General features: G+C 39.7%; 1 protein-coding gene across 1 annotated transcript in view; it reads left to right on the top strand.

Annotated features, from left to right (window-relative positions):
* Positions 1-16,735, top strand: part of get4 (guided entry of tail-anchored proteins factor 4) — a 43,815-nt gene extending 27,080 nt beyond the window's left edge. The window contains exons 8-9 of the mRNA NM_001199907.1: positions 14,345-14,417; positions 15,918-16,735. Coding sequence (NP_001186836.1) covers positions 14,345-14,417; positions 15,918-16,006 — 162 coding nt within the window. The 3' untranslated portion in view covers positions 16,007-16,735. The remainder of the gene's footprint in view (positions 1-14,344; positions 14,418-15,917) is intronic.
* The last annotated feature ends 2,740 nt before the right edge of the window (positions 16,736-19,475 follow it).

Here is a 19,475-nt window from a genome sequence, read left to right as displayed (position 1 = left end):
CATTGCCAAGGCCTTTAGATGACAAAACCCAATTTTGGTGTCGATCGGATAAAATCCCTAGGAGGAGTTCGTTAAAATACAACGCCTGGAAATGGCAAAAACGCCACTTTTTCGCCGCAGGAAGTTAAAAGTATCCGACTTCCTGTTGGGTTTGAGATATGGCTCCAAGAGACTTTTTCGTATGTTTTGGCATGTTTAAGGTGTGTGCCAATTTTCGTGCATGTGCGTGATTCGTAGATCGGGGGCTTGTCCGTTTAATTTTTCTAGGTGGCGCTGTCGAGTCATTTTGCCACACCCACTTCCGAGACCCATAATAAACGTAAATTTTCGCCACTTCTGAGGTGTGTGCAAAGTTCCGTGAGTTTTCGGTTATGTTTAGCCCCTCAAAATCGCGATTCATTCCGGAAAAGAATAATAATAATAATTAAAGCTGCAAGCAGCGATGATAGGGACCTCGCACCCAGGCTCACCGCCGCCCGGTGACCTTACGATGACAGAGAACAGCGAACAATAATAATTTAAGCCAATATATAAAAAAAGATCTAAGAAAATCACAGATTTATGCCAAACTTCCTCCTGTCAGCAGGTGGCGCTATAACTGTGACTTAAGATTGGCATGTAGATGTCTTCCGGAGAAGAATGTTATCAACCATGTGAAGTTTCAGGCACATGGGACATTGTGTGGCTGAGTTATAAGCCAAACTACCTTCTGCCAGCAGGTGGCATTATGACTGACTCAATATTGTTATGTGGATGTGTTCAGGAGCGGACTTTTATCAACCATGTGAAGTTTCAGGCAGATCAGAGATTGTGTGGAGATTTTGTTTTAAGACAAACTACATTCTGCCAGCAGGTGGCGCTATGAAAGACTCAATATTATTATGTAGATGTGTTTAGGAGAGGACTTTCATCAACCATGTGACATTTTAGGCAGATCTGACATTGTGTGGCCGAGTTACAAGCCAAAATTTCTTCTGCCAGCAGGTGGCGCTATGACTGACTCAATATTGTTATGTGGATGTGTTCAGAAGAGGACTTTCATCAACCATGTGAAGTTTCAGGCAGATCGGACATTGTGTGGTTGAGTTATAAGAAATTCCTGTTCCATGGCGAAGCGTTGAGGTTTGTCATGCCGCCACGGACACGCCCTTCTGCAAAAACTCTAGATCTTCACAATATATCATCGCTAGAGCTTTCAGATGACACCACTCTATTTTGGTGCTGATACGGGAAAGTTTGTGGAAGGAGTTTGTTACAGTGTCAAACATGTCATTTCCTGTGGCCAGCAGGTGGCGCTATAACTGTAACTAGATATCGGCACAAAAACCTGATCAGGTCAGGACTGTTATTAAATGTGTGAATTTTGAGGCAGATCTGATAATGCATGCCAGAGTTATAAAGACTTCCTGTTTTGTGGCGAATCATCAAAGTTTGCGAGGCCGCCACGGATACGCCCATCTATGAAAACTCTAAAGCTTCGCAATTTAACATCACCAAGGCTTTAAGATGACAAAACCCAATTTTGGTAATTATCAGATAAAATCCCTAGGAGGAGTTTGTTAAAATACAACGCCTGAATATGGCAAAAGAGCCACTTTTTGGCCACAGGAAGTTAAAAATATCCGACTTCTTGTTGGGTTTGAGATATGGCTCCAAGAGACTTTTTCGTATGTTTTGCCATGTTTGAGGTGTGTGCCAATTTTTGTGCATGTGCGTGATTCGTAGATCGGGGGCTCGTCCGTTTAATTTTTCTAGGTGGCGCTGTCGAGTCATTTTGCCACGCCCACTTCAATATTGTTATGTGGATGTGTTCAAGAGATGACGTTTATCAACCATGTGAAGTTTCAGGCAGATCGGACATTGTGTGGTTGTGTTATAAGGACTTCCTGTTCCATGGCGAAGCGTTGAGGTTTGTCATACCGCCACGGACACACCCCTCTGCGAAAACTCTAGATCTTCACAATATAACATCGCTAGAGCTTTCAGATAACACCACTCAATTTTGGTGCTGATACGAAAAAAATTTGTGGGAGGAGTTTATTACTCTGTAAATCATGTAATTTCCTGTGGCCAGCAGGTGGCGCTATAACTGTATCTGGATATTGGCATGTAAATGTGTTCTGGTATGGACTCTTATTAAACGTGTGGATTTTAAGGCAGATCGGATAATACATGCCTGAGTTATAATGACTTCCGGTTTTGTGGCGAATCATCAAAGTTTGCGAGGCCGCCACGGACACGCCCATCGACAAAAACTCTAAAGCTTCGCAATTTAACATCGCCAAGGCCTTTAGATGACAAAACCCAATTTTGGTGTCGATAGCATAAAATCCCTAGGAGGAGTTCGTTAAGATGCAACGCCTGGAAATGGCAAAAATGCCACTTATTTGCCGCAGGAAGTTAAAAATATCCGACTTCCTGTTGGGTTTGAGATATGGCTCCAAGAGACTTTTTCGTATGTTTTGCCGTGTTTGAGGTGTGTGACAATTTTCGTGCATGTGCGTGATTCGTAGATCAGGGGCTTGTCCGTTTAATTTTTCTAGGTGGCGCTGTCGAGTCATTTTGCCACGCCCACTTCATTATTGTTATGGGGATGTGTTCAGGAGAGGACTTTTATCAACCATGTGAAGTTTCAGGCAGATCGGACTTTGTGTGGTTGAGTTATAAGGTCTTCTTATTCCATGGCGAAGCGTTGAGGTTTGTCATGCCGCCACGGACACGCCCCTCTGCCAAAACTCTAGATCTTCACAATATATCATCGCTAGAGCTTTCAGATAACACAACCCAAATTTGGTGCTGATACGATAAAATTTGTGGGAGGAGTTTATTACTCTGTAAATCATTTCATTTCCTGTGGCCAGCAGGTGGCGCTATATCTGTATATAGATATCGGCATGTAAACCTGTTTAGGTCAGGACTCTTATCAAGCGTGTGAATTTTGAGGCAGATCTGATAATGCATGCCTGAGTTATAACGACTTCCTGTTTTGTGGCGAATCGTCAAACTTTGCGAGGCCGCCATGGACACGCCCATCGATGAAAACTCTAAAGCTTCGCAATTTAACATCGCCAAGGCCTTTAGATGACAAAACCCAATTTTGGTGTCGATCGGATAAAATCCCTAGGAGGAGTTCGTTAAAATACAACGCCTGGAAATGGCAAAAACGCCACTTTTTCGCCGCAGGAAGTCAAAAATATCCGACTTCCTGTTGGGTTAGAGATATGGCTCCAAGAGACTTTTTCGTATGTTTTGGCATGTTTGAGGTGTGTGCCATTTTTCGTGCATGTGCGTGATTCGTAGATCGGGGGCTCGTCCGTTTAATTTTTCTAGGTGGCGCTGTCGAGTCATTTTGCCACACCCACTACCGAGACCCATAATAAACGTAAATTTTCGCCACTTCTGAGGCGTGTGCAAAGTTCCGTGAGTTTTCGGGCATGTTTAGCCCATCAAAATCGCGATTCATTCCGGAGGAGAATAATAATAATAATAATAATAATAATAATAATAATAAACGGAGCAATTCCAATAGGGCCTACGCACCGTTTCGGTGCTCGGTCCCTAATTAAAGCTGCAAGCAGCGATGATAGGGACCTCGCACCCGGGCTCACCGCCGCCGGTAAACTCCGGATGACAAAGAACAGCGAACAATAATAACTTAAGCCGATATATGAAAAGAAACAGAGAAAATCACAGATTTATGCCTAACTTTCTCCTGTCAGCAGGTGGCGCTATGACTGTGTCTCAATATTGGCATGTAGATGTGTTCAGGAGAGGATTTTACTAAACCATGTGAAGTTTCAGGCTGATCAGAAATTGTGGGGCTGAGTTGTAAGCCAAACTACCTTCTGCCAGCAGGCGGCGCTATGACAGACTCAATATTATTATGTAGATGTGTTCAGGAGAGGACTTTCATCAACCATGTGAAGTTTCAGGCAGGTCGGACATTGTGTGGTCGAGTTATAAGGACTTCCTGTTCCATGGCGAAGCGTTGAGGTTTGTCATGCCGCCACGGACACGCCCCTCTGTAAAAACTCTAGATCTTTACAATATATCATCGCTAGAACTTTCAGATAACACCACCCAGTTTTGGTGCTGATACGATAAAATTTGTGGGAGGAGTTTGTAACTCTGTAAATAATGTAATTTCCTGTGGCCAGCAGGTGGCGCTATAACTGTATCTGGATATTGGCATGTAAACGTGTTCTGGTCAGGACTCTTATTAAACATGTGAATTTTGAGGCAGATTGGATAATGCATGCCTGAGATATAATGACTTCCGGTTTTGTGGCGAATCATCAAAGTTTGCGAGGCCGCCACGGACACGCCCACTGACAAAAACTTTAAAGCTTCGCAATTTAACATCGCCAAGGCCTTTAGATGACTAAACCCAATTTTGGTGTCGATCGGATAAAATCCCTAGGAGGAGTTCGTTAAGATACAACGCCTGGAAATGGCAAAAATGCCACTTATTTGCCGCAGGAAGTTAAAAATATCCGACTTCCTGTTGGGTTTGAGATATGGCTCCAAGAGACTTTTTTGTATGTTTTGGCATGTTTGAGGTAAGTGTCAATTTTCGTGCATGTGTGTGATTCGTAGATCAGGGGCTCGTCCGTTTAATTTTTATAGGTGGCGCTGTCGAGTCATTTTGCCACGCCCACTTCAATATTGTTATGGGGATGTGTTCAGGAGAGGACTTTTATCAACTCTGTGAAGTTTCAGGCAGATCAGACTTTGTGTGGTTGAGTTATAAGGACTTCCTGTTCCATGGCGAAGCGTTGAGGTTTGTCATGCCGCCACGGACACGCCCCTCTCCGAAAACTCTAGATCTTCACAATATATCATCGCTAGAGCTTTCAGATGACACCACCCAAATTTGGTGCTGATACGAAAAAAATTGTAAGAGGAGTTTGTTACAGTGTAAAACATGTCATTTCCTGTGGCCAGTAGGTGGCGCTATAACTGTATCTGGATATCGGCATGTAAACGTGTTCAGGTCAGGACTCTTATCAAACGTGCGAATTTTGAGGCAGATCGGATAATGCATGCCTGAGTTATAACGACTTCCTGTTTTGTGGCGAATTGTCAAAGTTTGCGAGGCCGCCACGGACACGCCCATCGACGAAAACTCTAAAGCTTCGCAATTTAACATCGCCAAGGCCTTTATATGACAAAACCCAATTTTGGTGTCGATCGGATAAAATCCCTAGGAGGAGTTCGTTAAAATACAACGCCTGGAAATGGCAAAAACGCCACTTTTTCGCCGCAGGAAGTTAAAAATATCCGACTTCCTGTTGGGTTTGAGATATGGCTCCAAGAGACTTTTTCGTATGTTTTGGCATGTTTGAGGTGTGTGCCGATTTTCTTGCATGTGCGTGATTCGTGGATCGGGGGCTCGTCCGTTTAATTTTTCTAGGTGGCGCTGTCGAGTCATTTTGCCACGCCCATTTCCAAAACCCATAACAAACGTAAATTTTCGCCACTTCTGAGGTGTGTGCAAAGTTTCGTGAGTTTTCGGGCATGGTAAGGCCCTCAAAATCGCGATTCATTCCGGAAAAGAATAATAATTAAAGCTGCAAGCAGCGATGATAGGGACCTCGCACCCGGGCTCACCGCCGCCCGGTGGCCTCAGGACGACAGAGAACAGTGAACAATAACAATTTAAGCCGATAAATATAAAAAAACCTGAGAAATCCACAGATTTATGCCAAACTTCCTCCTGTCAGCAGGTGGCGCTATGACTGTGACAGTATTGTCATGTAGATGTCTTCAGGAGAAGACTTTTATCAACCATGTGAAGTTTCAGGCAGATCGGACATTGTGTGGCTGAGTTAAAAGCCAAACTACCTGTTGCCAGCAGGTGGCGCTATGACTGTGACTCAATATTGGCATGTAGATGTCTTCAGGAGAGGACTTTTATCAACCCTGTGAAGTTTCAGGCTGATTGGACATTGTGTGGCTGAGTTATAAGCAAAACTACCTTCTGTCACTAGGTGGCGCTATGACTGACTCAATATTGGCATTTAGATGTCTTCAGGAGAGGAATTTAATCAACCGTGTGAAGTTTCAGGCAGATCAGACATTGTGTGGTTGAGTTATAAGGACTTCCTTTTTCATGGCGAAGCGTTGAGGTTTGTCATGCCGCCACGGACACGCCCCTCTGCAAAAACTCTAGATCTTCACAATATATCATCGCTTGAGCTTTCAGATACACAACCAACCAAATTTGGTGCTGATATGAAAACATTTGTGGGATGAGTTTATTACTTTGTAAATCATGACATTTCCTGTGGTCAGCAGGTGGCGCTATAACTGTATCTGGATATCGGCATGTAAACTTGTTCTGGTCTGGACTCTTATTAAACATGTAAATTTTGAGGCAGATCGGATAATGCATGCCTGAGTTATAATGACTTCCGGTTTTGTGGCGAATCGTTAAAGTTTGTGAGGCCGCCACGGACACGCCCATCGACAAAACCTCTAAAGCTTCGCAATTTAACATCGCCAAGGCCTTTAGATGACAAAACCCAATTTTGGTGTCGATAGCATAAAATCCCTTGGAGGAGTTCGTTAAGATACAAAGCCTGGAAATGGCAAAAATGCCACTTATTTGCCGCAGGAAGTTAAAAATATCCGACTTCCTGTTGGGTTTGAGATATGGCTCCAAGAGACTTTTTCGTATGTTTTGGCATGTTTGAGGTGTGTGCCAATTTTCGTGCATGTGCGTGATTCGTAGATTAGGGGCTCGTCCATTTAATTTTTATAGGTGGCGCTGTCGAGTCATTTTGCCACGCCCGCTTCATTATTGTTATGAGGATGTGTTCAGGAGAGGACTTTTATCCACCATGTGAAGTTTCAGGCAGATCGGACATTGTGTGCTTGAGTTATAAGGACTTCCTGTTCCTTGGCGAAGCGTTGAGGTTTGTCATGCCGCCACGGACACGCCCCTCTGCAAAAACTCTAGATCTTCACAATATATCATCGCTAGGGCTTTTAGATAACACAACCCAAATTTGGTGCTGATACAAAAAAAATTTGTGGGAGGAGTTTGTTACGATGTAAAACATGTCATTTCCTGTGGCCAGCAGGTGGCGCTATAACTGTATTTGGATATTGGCATGTAAACTTGTTCAGGTCAGGACTCTTATCAAACGTGTGAATTTTGAGGCAGATCTGATAATGCATGCCTTAGTTATAACGACTTCCTGTTTTGTGGCGAATCGTCAAAGTTTGCGAGGCCGCCACAGACACGCCCATCGACGAAAACTCTAAAGCTTCGCAATTTAACATCGACAAGGCCTTTAGATGACAAAACCCAATTTTGGTGTCGATAGCATAAAATCCCTAGGAGGAGTTCGTTAAAATACAACGCCTGGAAATGGCAAAAACGCCACTTTTTCGTCGCAGGAAGTCAAAAATATCCAACTTCCTGTTGGGTTTGAGATATGGCTCCAAGAGACTTTTTTGTATGTTTTGGCATGTTTGAGGTGTGTGCCAATTTTCGTGCATGTGCGTGATTCGTGGATCGGGGGCTTGTCTGTTTAATTTTTCTAGGTGGCGCTGTCGAGTCATTTTGCCACGCCCACTTCCGAAGACCATAAAAAACGTAAATTTTCGCCACTTCTAAGGCGTGTGCAAAGTTGCGTGAGTTTTCGGGCTTGTTTAGCCCCTCAAAATCGCGATTCATTGGAGAGAAGAATAATAATAATAATAAACGGAGCAATTCCAATAGGGCCTTGCACCGTTCGGTGCTCGGTCCCTAATTAAAGCTGCAAGCAGCGATGATAGGGACCTCGCACCCGGGCTCACCGCCGCCCGGTGACCTTACGATGACAGAGAACAGCGAACAATAATAATAAAAGCCGATATATATATATAAAACCTAAGAAAAATACAGATTTATGCCAAACTTCCTCCTGTCAGCAGGTGGCGCTATACCTGTGACTCAAGATTGGCATGTAGATAACTTCAGGAGAGGAATTTAATCAACCATGTGAAGTTTCAGGCACATGGGACATTTTGTGGCTGAGTTATAAGCCAAACTACCTTTTGCCAGCAGGTGGCGTTATGACTGACTCAATATTGTTATGGGGATGTGTTCAGGAGTGGACTTTTATCAAACATGTGAAGTTTCAGGCAGATCAGAGATTGTGTGGAGATTGTGTTATAAGACAAACTACATTCTGCCAGCAGGTGGCGCTATTAAAAACTCAATATTATTATGTAGATGTGCTCAGGAGAGGACTATCATTAACCATGTGACATTTTAGACAGATCGGACATTGTGTGGCCGAGTTACAAGAAAAACTACCTTCTGCCAGCAGGTGGCGCTATGACTATGACTCAATATTATTTTGAAGATTTTTTATGTAGATGTGCTCAGGGGAGGACTTTCATCAACCATGTGAAGTTTCAGGCAGATCGGACATTGTGTGGCCGAGTTACAAGCCAAACTACCTTCTGCCAGCAGATGGCGCTATTACTGACTCAATATTGTTATGTAGATGTGTTCAGGAGAGGACTTTTATCAATCATGTGAAGTTTCAGGCAGATCGGACATTGTGCGGTAGAGTTATAAGGACTTCCTGTTCCATGGCGAAGCGTTGAGGTTTGTCATGCCACCACAGACACGCCCCTCTGCAAAAACTCTAGTTCTTCACAATATATCATCGCTAGAGCTTTCAGATGACACCACTCTATTTTGGTGCTGATACGGGAAAGTTTGTGGTAGGAGTTTCTTATAGTGTCAAACATGTCATTTCCTGTGGCCAGCAGGTGGCGCTATAACTGTAACTGGATATCGGCACGTAAACCTGTTCAGGTCAGGACTGTTATTAAATGTGTGAATTTTGAGGCAGATCTGATAATGCATGCCTGAGTTATAACGACTTCCTGTTGTGGCGAATCATCAAAGTTTGCGAGGCCGCCACAGACACGCCCATCGACAAAAACTCTAAAGCTTCGCAATTTAACATCGCCAAGGCCTTTAGATGACAAAACCCAATTTTGGTGTCGATCGGATAAAATCCCTAGGAGGAGTTCGTTAAAATACAACGCCTGGAAATGGCAAAAATGCCACTTTTTCGCCGCAGGAAGTTAATAATATCTGACTTCCTGTTAGGTTTGAGATATGGCTCCAAGAGACTTTTTCGTATGTTTTGCCATGTTTGAGGTGTGTGCCAATTTTCGTGCATGTGCGTGATTCGTAGCTCGGGGGCTCGTCCGTTTAATTTTTCTAGGTGGCGCTGTCGAGTCATTTTGCCACGCCCACTTCAATATTGTTATGTGGATGTGTTCAAGAGATGACGTTTATCAACCATGTGAAGTTTCAGGCAGATCGGACATTGTGTGGCTGAGTTATAAGGACTTCCTGTTCCATGGCGAAGCGTTGAGGTTTGTCATACCGCCACGGACACGCCCCTCTGCCAAAACTCTAGATCTTCACAATATATCATCGCTAGAGCTTTCAGATAACACCACCCAATTTTGGTGCTGATACGAAAAAATTTGTGGGAGGAGTTTATTACTCCGTAAATCATGTCATTTCCTGTGGCCAGCAGGTGGCGCCGTAACTATATCTGGATATCGGCATGTAAACGTGTTCAGGTCAGGACGCTTATCAAACGTGTAAATTTTGAGGCAGATCTGATAATGCATGCCTGAGTTATAATGACTTCCTGTTTTGTGGCGAATCATCAAAGTTTGCGAGGGCGCCACGGACACGCCCATCGACGAAAACTCAAAAGCTTCGCAATTTAACATCGCCAAGCCCTTTAGATGACAAAACCCAATTTTGGTGTCGATCGGATAAAATCCCTAGGAGGAGTTCGTTAAAATACAACGCCTGGAAATGGCAAAAACGCCACTTTTTCGCCGCAGGAAGTTAAAAATATCCGACTTCCTTTTGGGTTTGAGATATGGCTCCAAGAGACTTTTTCGTGTGGTTTGGCATGTTTGAGGTGTGTGCCAATTTTCGTGCATGTGCGTGATTCGTGTATCGGGGGCTCGTCCGTTTAATTTTTCTAGGTGGCGCTGTCGAGTCATTTTGCCACGCCCACTTCCGAGACCCATATCAACCTGCTATTTACACCGCGTTTGGTGTGTGTGCAAATCTTCATGAGTTTTCGGGCATGTTTAGACCCTCAAAAGTGCCCCGATAGGGGGCGGAATAATAATAATAATAATAATAATAAAAAACGGAGCAATTCCAATAGGGCCTTGCACCGTTCGGTGCTCGGTCCCTAATAATAAACGGAGCAATTCCAATAGGGCCTTGCACCGTTCGGTGCTCGGTCCCTAATAAACAGAGCAATTCCAATAGGGCCTACGCACCGTTTCGGTGCTCGGTCCCTAATAAACAGAGCAATTCCAATAGGGCCTACGCACCGTTTCGGTGCTCGGTCCCTAACTAATGCTCTAACTAAGCCACTTTGGGTTTTTACCCAGATAAGTTCACATTTAGTTTCAGGGTGTGTGCGGGGTCTTAACAAAGGCCTTAAAAAGACTTAAATTCACTGAAATATTGTGTTATGTGTCTTAAATCATTTTAAACTGGTGTAGGGTCCAGCCAGTTGGTCCAATGACGGTATCCAATGGTGGATGAAGGTTCACTGCATGTTCGGTCTTTCCAGTGCACAATGTTGATATATATTAAACTTAACTCATATCTGACTCCAATTTTAGTATGAGATGGTTTAGAATATTAATATGTTTATCCTCGTTTTATCTGACTCCAATTATAAAACATTGATAAGATTATTTTGTTTCCTTTCACATTATTTTAGATTATGATTGAATATTCTTTTGATTTGTTATTATACCTTATTTTCATTTACTCAGATTCCGATAGCATCTCGAGTCTTGCACCGGCCGGGTATACAATCTCTTACTACAAGCTTGTCAGTCTTGGTCATTAAACAGAGGCGATTAACCACTCTCCTAAGAAGGCAGAACACTACTTACTCAATTTAGGAGATTTTTATGTGGTCCCCATAGATCTGTTATCTACTAATTCAAGACAGAGTATTTTAATAATAATCGCGCAGGATTATACTATTGTAGATGAAGGCCTAAATATCCACATTTAAAGTAGTTTCAACAATATTTTGTTGTTCTAAATAGTTGGCCTTTTACAGTCCAAGTATACATGAAATAATGCCAATTTGTTAGTCGGATCTCTAACAACATTGAATAGCGTGCCACGCTGCTCCGTCTAACATGTTTTAGTCCGTTACTAACCTGTACAGTGGCTTGTAGTGCTATGGACAACAACATTTATCAGTGATAATAACACGAGGTTTGAATAGTTCAAAACATAACAATTTATTAGTCAGGTATTATGCCAATTCAATCAGTCAATTCATAAACGATCAATACAAAACATCAAATTATCAAAGATAAATCCAAGATTAAAAGATGCATTCCTGACTTTTTACATAACGTGTAAATTTTACATAACATGGAGCCTAAGCTCCATGTTATGGGCTGATCTGGGTAGGCAGAATCGCCCTGAGCTTTTCTTAGTCCTTACCTTAAATAATCCAAGAATTCCCTCAAGGAAGGGGGTGTGAATGTATAACAAAAGGCATTCACACTTAGTGTCACACCCCTCACAGTGGATCAAAAGATGCCTGAAGTTATATATTTATTGTTCTGATTATGTCTATTTCTGAGAGAATGAGACCATTGTACCAATCGCACTGAGACATTTCAAATGATATCAAACATGATAGTTAAAGTCAGTTTGGTTAATTCTAGAACATTCAAACATTGAAATGACCATATGTGTGAGTTGGGGGGATGAAGCAGACTCAGATGCAAATGCAGCAGGAACTGGTTTTTCCCGCATTCCTCCCTGGTGGGTTGTGAAGTCACCAGTCTCTGTTTTCAGCTCATGTTTTGAATTGTCAAAGATATCAGAATATTTGCAATATTTCAATTCTTACACTGGTCTTAGTTTTCTATTCTGTCCAAGTAAAGCTACCCAAGCGACCCGACATCCATCCAATCTCCAACAATCCATCTTAATAAAACTTTTTTAATATATATTTAAGTTTATATTTAGGTTTTTTATTGCGAAGAGATTCAATTTACAAGCGCTGTTAGACATTTTTTACAGCAATTTCTCCAAATTAAATTCCCTAATTCCCAGGGAAAAGAAAACAATTACATGGTTCCTCTTGATAATAACAGAGCAATATATCCCTTTACACTATCTTCCATTGATACAAAAGTAAGGGTGTTTAGACATAACATTTCTGAAAAGGCGTGAAACTTAAAGTTTTATAACAAAAACCTGTTGGTTAAATAGAAGTTATAATTAATTAATTTGAACCAAAAGCCAGTATATACTGGAGTTTTCTTGTTTTGACACATTAAAGTATGTTGTTAAGAAATTAATACATTAGATTTTTAGATTAAATCCCTTAGGCAAGGCAAGTTTATTTATATAGAAAAAACTATTTATTTATTAGAAAAAATTCTAAAATTTAATTCACAAAGGTTTTAAATGGGTCTTAAATAATTTGACTTGATAAAACCTGCAGAGTTTGAGCAAAAACTCATCTGTAATCAGGTTTTCATGGTAACTTAAACTGCACCGCTGACCTGCTCCAGATCAGGTTTCATTCGGGTTTAGAGATCATGAACCCAGTCAGGACCAATCAGCTGTGAGTAAAGGGACGCATATCTTATACACCTGATAGTCCCTGTGCATCTTTTTTCACTCCAAAGTCTTTTACACTCCAAATTAAAGTCTTTTACACTTTTATATTATCTATTCAAATAATTGTTAATATTTTAATTATTATTACTAAGGTTTTTGAATCATCACTTGCATTTTAACATTAACAAATAAATTAGCTTTAATATGTCTGTTTTGGGGTGGCACGGTGGCTCAGTGGTTAGCACTGTCATTTATATGTGGATTTTGCATGTTCTCCCCGTGGGTTTCCTCTGGGTGATCCAGTTTCCCGCACAGTCCGAAGACATGCACTATAGGTGAATAGAATAAACAAAATTGTCCGTAGTGTATGAGTGTGTTTATGTTTCCCAGTACTGGGTTGCGGTGGGAAGGTCATCCGCTGCATAAAACATATTCTGGAATAGTTGGCTGTTTATTCTGCGACCCCTGATAAATAAGGGACTAAGTCGAAGGAAAATGAATGAATGAATGAATATCTGTATTTTGAGCAGTTTGTGAACTTAAATTATTCATTCATTCATTCTCTTGTCGGCTTAGTCCCTTTATTAATCCGGGGTCGCCACAATGGAATGAACCGCCAACTTAACCAGCAAGTTTTTAAGCAGCGGATGCCCTTCCAGCCGCAACCCATCTCTGGGAAACATCCACACACACACTCATACTCTACAGACAATTTAGCCTACCCAATTCACCTGTACCACATGTCTTTGGACTGTGGGGGAAACCGGAGCACCCGGAGGAAACCCACACGAAGGCAGGGAGTACATGCAAACTCCACACAGAAACGCCAACTGAACGGAGCCAACCAGTGACCTTCTTGCTGTGAGGCGACAGCACTACCTACTGCGCCACTGCCTCGCCAACTTAAATTATTCAATTAAAAAATTTATTTGCACTATTATATTTTCTTTAAGTTGCCGTCATAATTATCGATGCATCACCAGTGTTTATTTCACCCTCGTATATGTTTTGATTTATTAGATTTTTAATAATGAAACATGTTATTTTTCAACAGAGACGTGAACTGTGACAACTAAATTAGACTGCCAATCTCATGTGAATAGCTGTTAGCTGCACGTGTCACTACATGTGTATGCACTCTAAAGTTAACTCTGGGTTTACATTTCTTTGGATTTGTCAACCAGAAACTTACTCTGCAAGCCAGATTTTGTTCAACTCGTTTTTTTCAAAAGGCCTCAGGGTATATCAGGCTTTGTTTACATCAAGATGCACTTTCGTCAGTTTAAACACAAGTGGACGATAAATAAGATCTAAAACATTTTGTGCTCCTCCACTTTTGATTCTCATTTTCAGAAGTAAAAACATTTTTGATGTGCTTTCATAATGAAACATTTATGTGATCGAATGCATTCAGACAGTCACTAAAGTGCACTAAAACAAGATATTCATACTTGGCTGTGTGTTTCCAGAACTCACAAAACAATCCAAAGCATAGAAATACACAAATAATGCTAGCGTGACTCTCAACAGATTACAGAAGAGTTTGAAGTTAGCATGTTGCTAATCTAATGCACACAAAGAGATTTCGCTTCAACGTTATAAATGTAGCTTGGAGTCTATATGATGTAGAACTATCAGACATGTGAATAACACACATTTTGTTCTTCTTTCTTTTGTCCTCAGTATCTGGATAGAATAGGACAGCTGTTTTTTGGAGTGCCACCCAAACAGTCGTCATCATATGGTGGTTTGCTAGGTAAGAAACTTGCTTTTGTGTGACAAGTAAAACAACGCTGTACTTTCAGTCTAAAGGATCGCAAAGACATTAATTTCAAGTAGTAAAATCAATCTATTTTGATGATGATGATGATGAAAAGCAAGTAAAATTAAAATATTAAGGATATATATATATATATATATATATATATATATATATATATATATATATATATATATATAATGTATGTAGGATATAAAAATATATAAAGGATTAAAATATTACAAAACAATTTTTTCTAGCCTACATAAATATAAAAACCATGCTTTCATGCCTTCTTCATCTCTGGGGGCTTTTTCAGTTCATTCATAACAAATAACAATTTGCTTCTGCATAATGTTGTTATTATTATTTGCAGTATGATTTATTATATGTATATGTATATTTGTTTTATTATAAACAAGCTCAGATTTGTCCACCTGTCAGGTTTTAGACCATATGGGGCATAGCATGTGTATTAGGATATTTTTTGAACACACTTCGTTATTATTGTTCATTAATTCATTTGCTGGAAATTAGAACTGAATTTAGAAATAGTTTTAAAACAAATCTTTGCGCTTAACTAAAGAAATTAATTATTTATAGGCTAATAGATGTCTGTGCGTACAAGTTTTCCTATCCACGAGAGCGAAAGTGAAAGTAAAGAATGAGGAAGCTCATCTCTCATTCTCATGCTGTAGATGCTCTATTTAACTGTTTTCTTGCTAGTGAAGTGTTCAGTTTTTCCACTTACAAAATCCGTCATGTAAATAGCAAATGCGCTATGGCGCGACGCAGCTGACTCTTAAAGGGAATGGGAGATGAGACTCTGATTGGTTTATTCTCAAAACACCTAGAACTCATTTAGAAAATAAGCTCAACCCTTTTAGACCATGCGCCACAGTGCAAAGTGGATTTTTCCGTCCTTTAAATAGCAAAAGTGGACACGCCTTTATTGCTTTTTTGCCCTGCGCTTTGGACTTTGCGCATGGATCGTCAAAATAGAGCCCTTAATATAATTTAATATCAATGAAACGTTGAGTTCACTCCCTCACAGTTGTCTTGAAGGGTAAAATTAGCTATATGCACCAAAACCATCTTTTGTACCAGAATGTAAACCTGTTTTTATCAGCAGTAAAATTGGCCAATTTAGCATTGCAGTCAGTTAATATCTGGAGTTCTTGCAGCCAGCCCCCAATGGCTGGCCGAGGAATTGCAGTTTCAGTTACTTCCGTATTGGCTTCCTGAGGGAGAGTGGGAGTTTACCGCTTGGTTATAATGGAACTGAATAGGGTAAAAACAGCCAAGAAGATAACAAAAGGGTAGACAATTTGATAGTTCAACCCTTTTGTTATCTTCTTGTTACACAAGGGTCAATTTATGTTTCGAAAGATATAAATTTGTAAATTAGTATAAGTGATTAAATATTGAAAAGCACTGTTTTTTGGGGGGTTAACTAACAATCTTTTAACCTGGTTTGTTTGGCTTTCTTTGTGACAGGAAACCTATTGAATAGCCTAATGGGCTCAGGTGAGGAAGAAGATGGTGAAGAGGCTCACGAAGACAGCAGCCCCATTGAGCTGGACTGAAGCATCTGACTTCACGTCATAAACCAAACCATTCACTGAAGTGAACAATGACCAATCACGCATCCGTTTGGGCGCTCTTTTTCAAAACAAAACTAACTCTTTCCTGTTATTGTTGGACTTTGTTCTGTGTATAGTTTTTAAAGAATGAAGGTGCAACAATATCAAACGTCCCGGACTGTTGAACAAAATTCATAAAAGAGCAGAAAGCGACGCACTTCAGATGTAATCGTGAACACCCTCCATTTGTAGTTCTACTGAGCTTTTGGCGTCAGGGACCCTCATTTGTGAGAGGGACCCTGATGGTACTTTGGCTGTCCTGCCACAGAGGGTGGCGGCTGCTTTTCAATGTATTAATAAAAGTAATTCAATTACTCTTAACTTATAATCCATGCTAATATACTTTGATAAGTCCTACAGTATGATCGCTCAAATCAAAACAAGGCTTGGTTTTTTGTGTCCACACAGCTAGATCTTACCAGGGATACTGCGGTGTCTTTGATAGGACTATTCACCACTTCTGTTACATCGCGTGTGCGTGTATGTGTGTGTGTGAGAGGATGAGGAAAGCACAGCTCTCACTAATGTGTGCGAGACGTATAGACGAATGCATGTTAGTGTTGATCAGAGTGTGGATGTGTTGTTGTAAGTGTATCGGTCACCAGTGGGCCGCTTCATTCTCTTCTGAGGTGTGATTGAGCATAATTAAAGGATAGAGATGGATGTAACATATATCGATGTGTCTTGTTTTATTCATCGCAGTAACATTTAAGGTCAATATAAAAGTTGCAACTGATGTTATTATGTCTTTCCACTTAAAGTTGAAGTCAGAATTATTAGCCTCCTGTGATTTTTCTTCTGTGTATATTTCCCAAATGATGTTTAACCTCACAAACCCTGCGGAGGTCCATGACGTTATCGACTTTCCCTTTAAGATTTAAAGGGCTAGCATTACACCAGATCCCTTTAAGTGGGGTTGTTTGAAAGTGTAGAGTCTATATTTTATGCACATATGATTCACCTTGGTTTTTATTCTACTGTACAAAAGTTATTTACACTTAAATACACAGTATTTTGGATACCCGAGCTGGTATCCACATATGACAAATGTACAAATTATAGCTCAAATGAAAGCTCTTGACGGTGCTCTTACGATTCTAGCATTCTTTTTACTGAATTATATTCGCATATCAAACAGTTGTCAAATGAATCGCAGTGTATCCATTCCACCAGTTGGAATACATTAACTTGTGCATAGATTATGATAGAGACATTTTTCTTTTTTCCATGATTACAAACATGTGCAGGAACCACCAAAATGTATTACAGCAACCTAGACCACACAGAACCTAAAAGGTACACTTTCAAATTTGAGTTTATAAAAAATTACAAAAAGCACATCTTTTTCAGGTGTTTATTATAATACAGACAACATATACAGTTATTTTAAACACTTTCAATAGTGTTTTATTAAATTTCAAAGGGTTTTCTTTAAAATGATACCAAATTTTGCATTTACACCTCTGCATGTGAATTTGGGAAGCTTTTAAATGTGGGTAGCCAAAATCCAGGCAGAAATCCCAAAATAGCACTTGGGTTTAAGAAGTTAACAGAGCAAGAAGTTTTTCACAGTATTACCCATAATATGTTTCCTTCTGGAGAAAGTCTTGTAACAATAAATTGTTTTATTTCGGCTAGAATAAAAGCAGTTTTTATTTATTTTCTTTTTAAAAACCATATTATTAGTCCCCTTTAGCAATATTGTTTCTAATTTTTACAGTCTAATTATCCTAACTTGCCTAGTTAAGCCCTTAAATGTCACTATAAGCTGAATACTAGTATCTTAAAAACTAGTAAAATATTATGTCCTGTCAACATGGCAAAGATAAAATAAATCGGTTATTAAAACAATTATCTTTAGGAATGTGTCGAAAAAAAAAATCTTTCCGTTAAACAGAAATTGGGGAAATATATACAGGTGGGCTAATAATAATAATAACTTCAACTGTATGTCATTTAAAGTCTGTTATTTATCTCAAAAAACAAAATAAGGGTCCATTAGTTTGTATTTACTAAAAGTAACTAAGTATGAATAATCTTGTCATTTATTAATCGTAGTTCAACATTTACTAATGCATTATTAAAATACAAAGAATGTGCTTGTCAACATTAGTTAATGCACTGAGTTTACATGATCTAATATTTAATTTAAAGGGCACCTATTTTACCTCTTCTAAGTTAAGGCTTAAGTTAAGCCTTTGGTGTCTCTAGAATGTTGCTATAATGTTTCAACTCAAAATACCCTTCAGATTATTTATTATAGCCTCCAGAATCTGCTCGTGTTAATGTCTGAGTACAGTGGAGCTGTTTTTGTAGCCTGTGGCTTTAAATGCGAATGAACTACTTCTCCCAGCCCACTGCTCCCATGTGCTTGTCTGCATCTCATGCATTACGTTAGATAAACAGCAGTCAGTGATAGAGACAGACACAGATGAAGCTGAAATTGTTGATGTTTGAGGTACACACACAAAATATTATAAAAATATATTTATAAAATTTGTTATTGAAATGCAGCTGAACACAGAGAACTGTTTATTCATTCATTTTCTTTTCAGCTTCGTCTCTTTATTCATCAGAGGTCGCCACAGTGGAATGAAACCAAACTGTAAAACATATTCTTGTGGAATGCCCTATTTTAAGTTTTATTAGACTTTTTTTTTTTTAATCTGGAGAGACTTTAAATAAAATATTTTTAAATGTGAATCCTTTTAAAATTGTAGAATTTTTAATCAAAAGGAAACCTTAAAAACTGTTTTAGATTTGTATCATATATTATCATTATTTTTATTTATGTATTTTACCTTGTATATTATTTTATTCCTGTTGGTCCTCACAGCAAGAAGGTCGCTGGTTCAAGCCTCAGCTGGGTCAGTTGGCATTTCTGTGTGGAGTTTGCATGTTCTCCCCATGTTGGTGTGGGTTTCCTTCTGGGTGCTCTGGTTTCCCCCACAGTCCAAAGACATGTGGTACAGGTGAATTGGGTAAACTATAATTGTTCGTAGTGTATGAGTGTGAATGATCCGCTGCATAAAACATATGCTGGATAAGTTGGGGGTTCATTCCACTGTGGCGACCCCAGATTAATAAAGGGACTAAGCCAAAAAGAAAATAAATGAATGAATGTTCTTTAAATAAACTATATTTGCTAATGAATGTAAATCTTTAAATTGTACAACACTAATTCTATTTTTTTTATTCAGAATGAGGTAAATAATTAGATTACAGATGTTAACATAAATGTACAAATACTTAGGGCTGTATTTCTATTTCAAACAGTCAATGAGCTCCATTATATGGACTTTAAAAGGTTATCCTTTATATAGACTGAGAAAGAAATAGCCAAAATGTTTGTATTGTCCATTTATGTATTGCATTTACTGGTGTAGTATGCATGTCTGTAAGTGTTGTAAGA

This window comes from Danio rerio, chromosome 12 (genome assembly GCF_049306965.1).
Source record: "Danio rerio strain Tuebingen ecotype United States chromosome 12, GRCz12tu, whole genome shotgun sequence".
NCBI classification, from domain to species: domain Eukaryota; kingdom Metazoa; phylum Chordata; class Actinopteri; order Cypriniformes; family Danionidae; genus Danio; species Danio rerio.
This window is presented reverse-complemented; position numbering and strand designations above follow the sequence as displayed.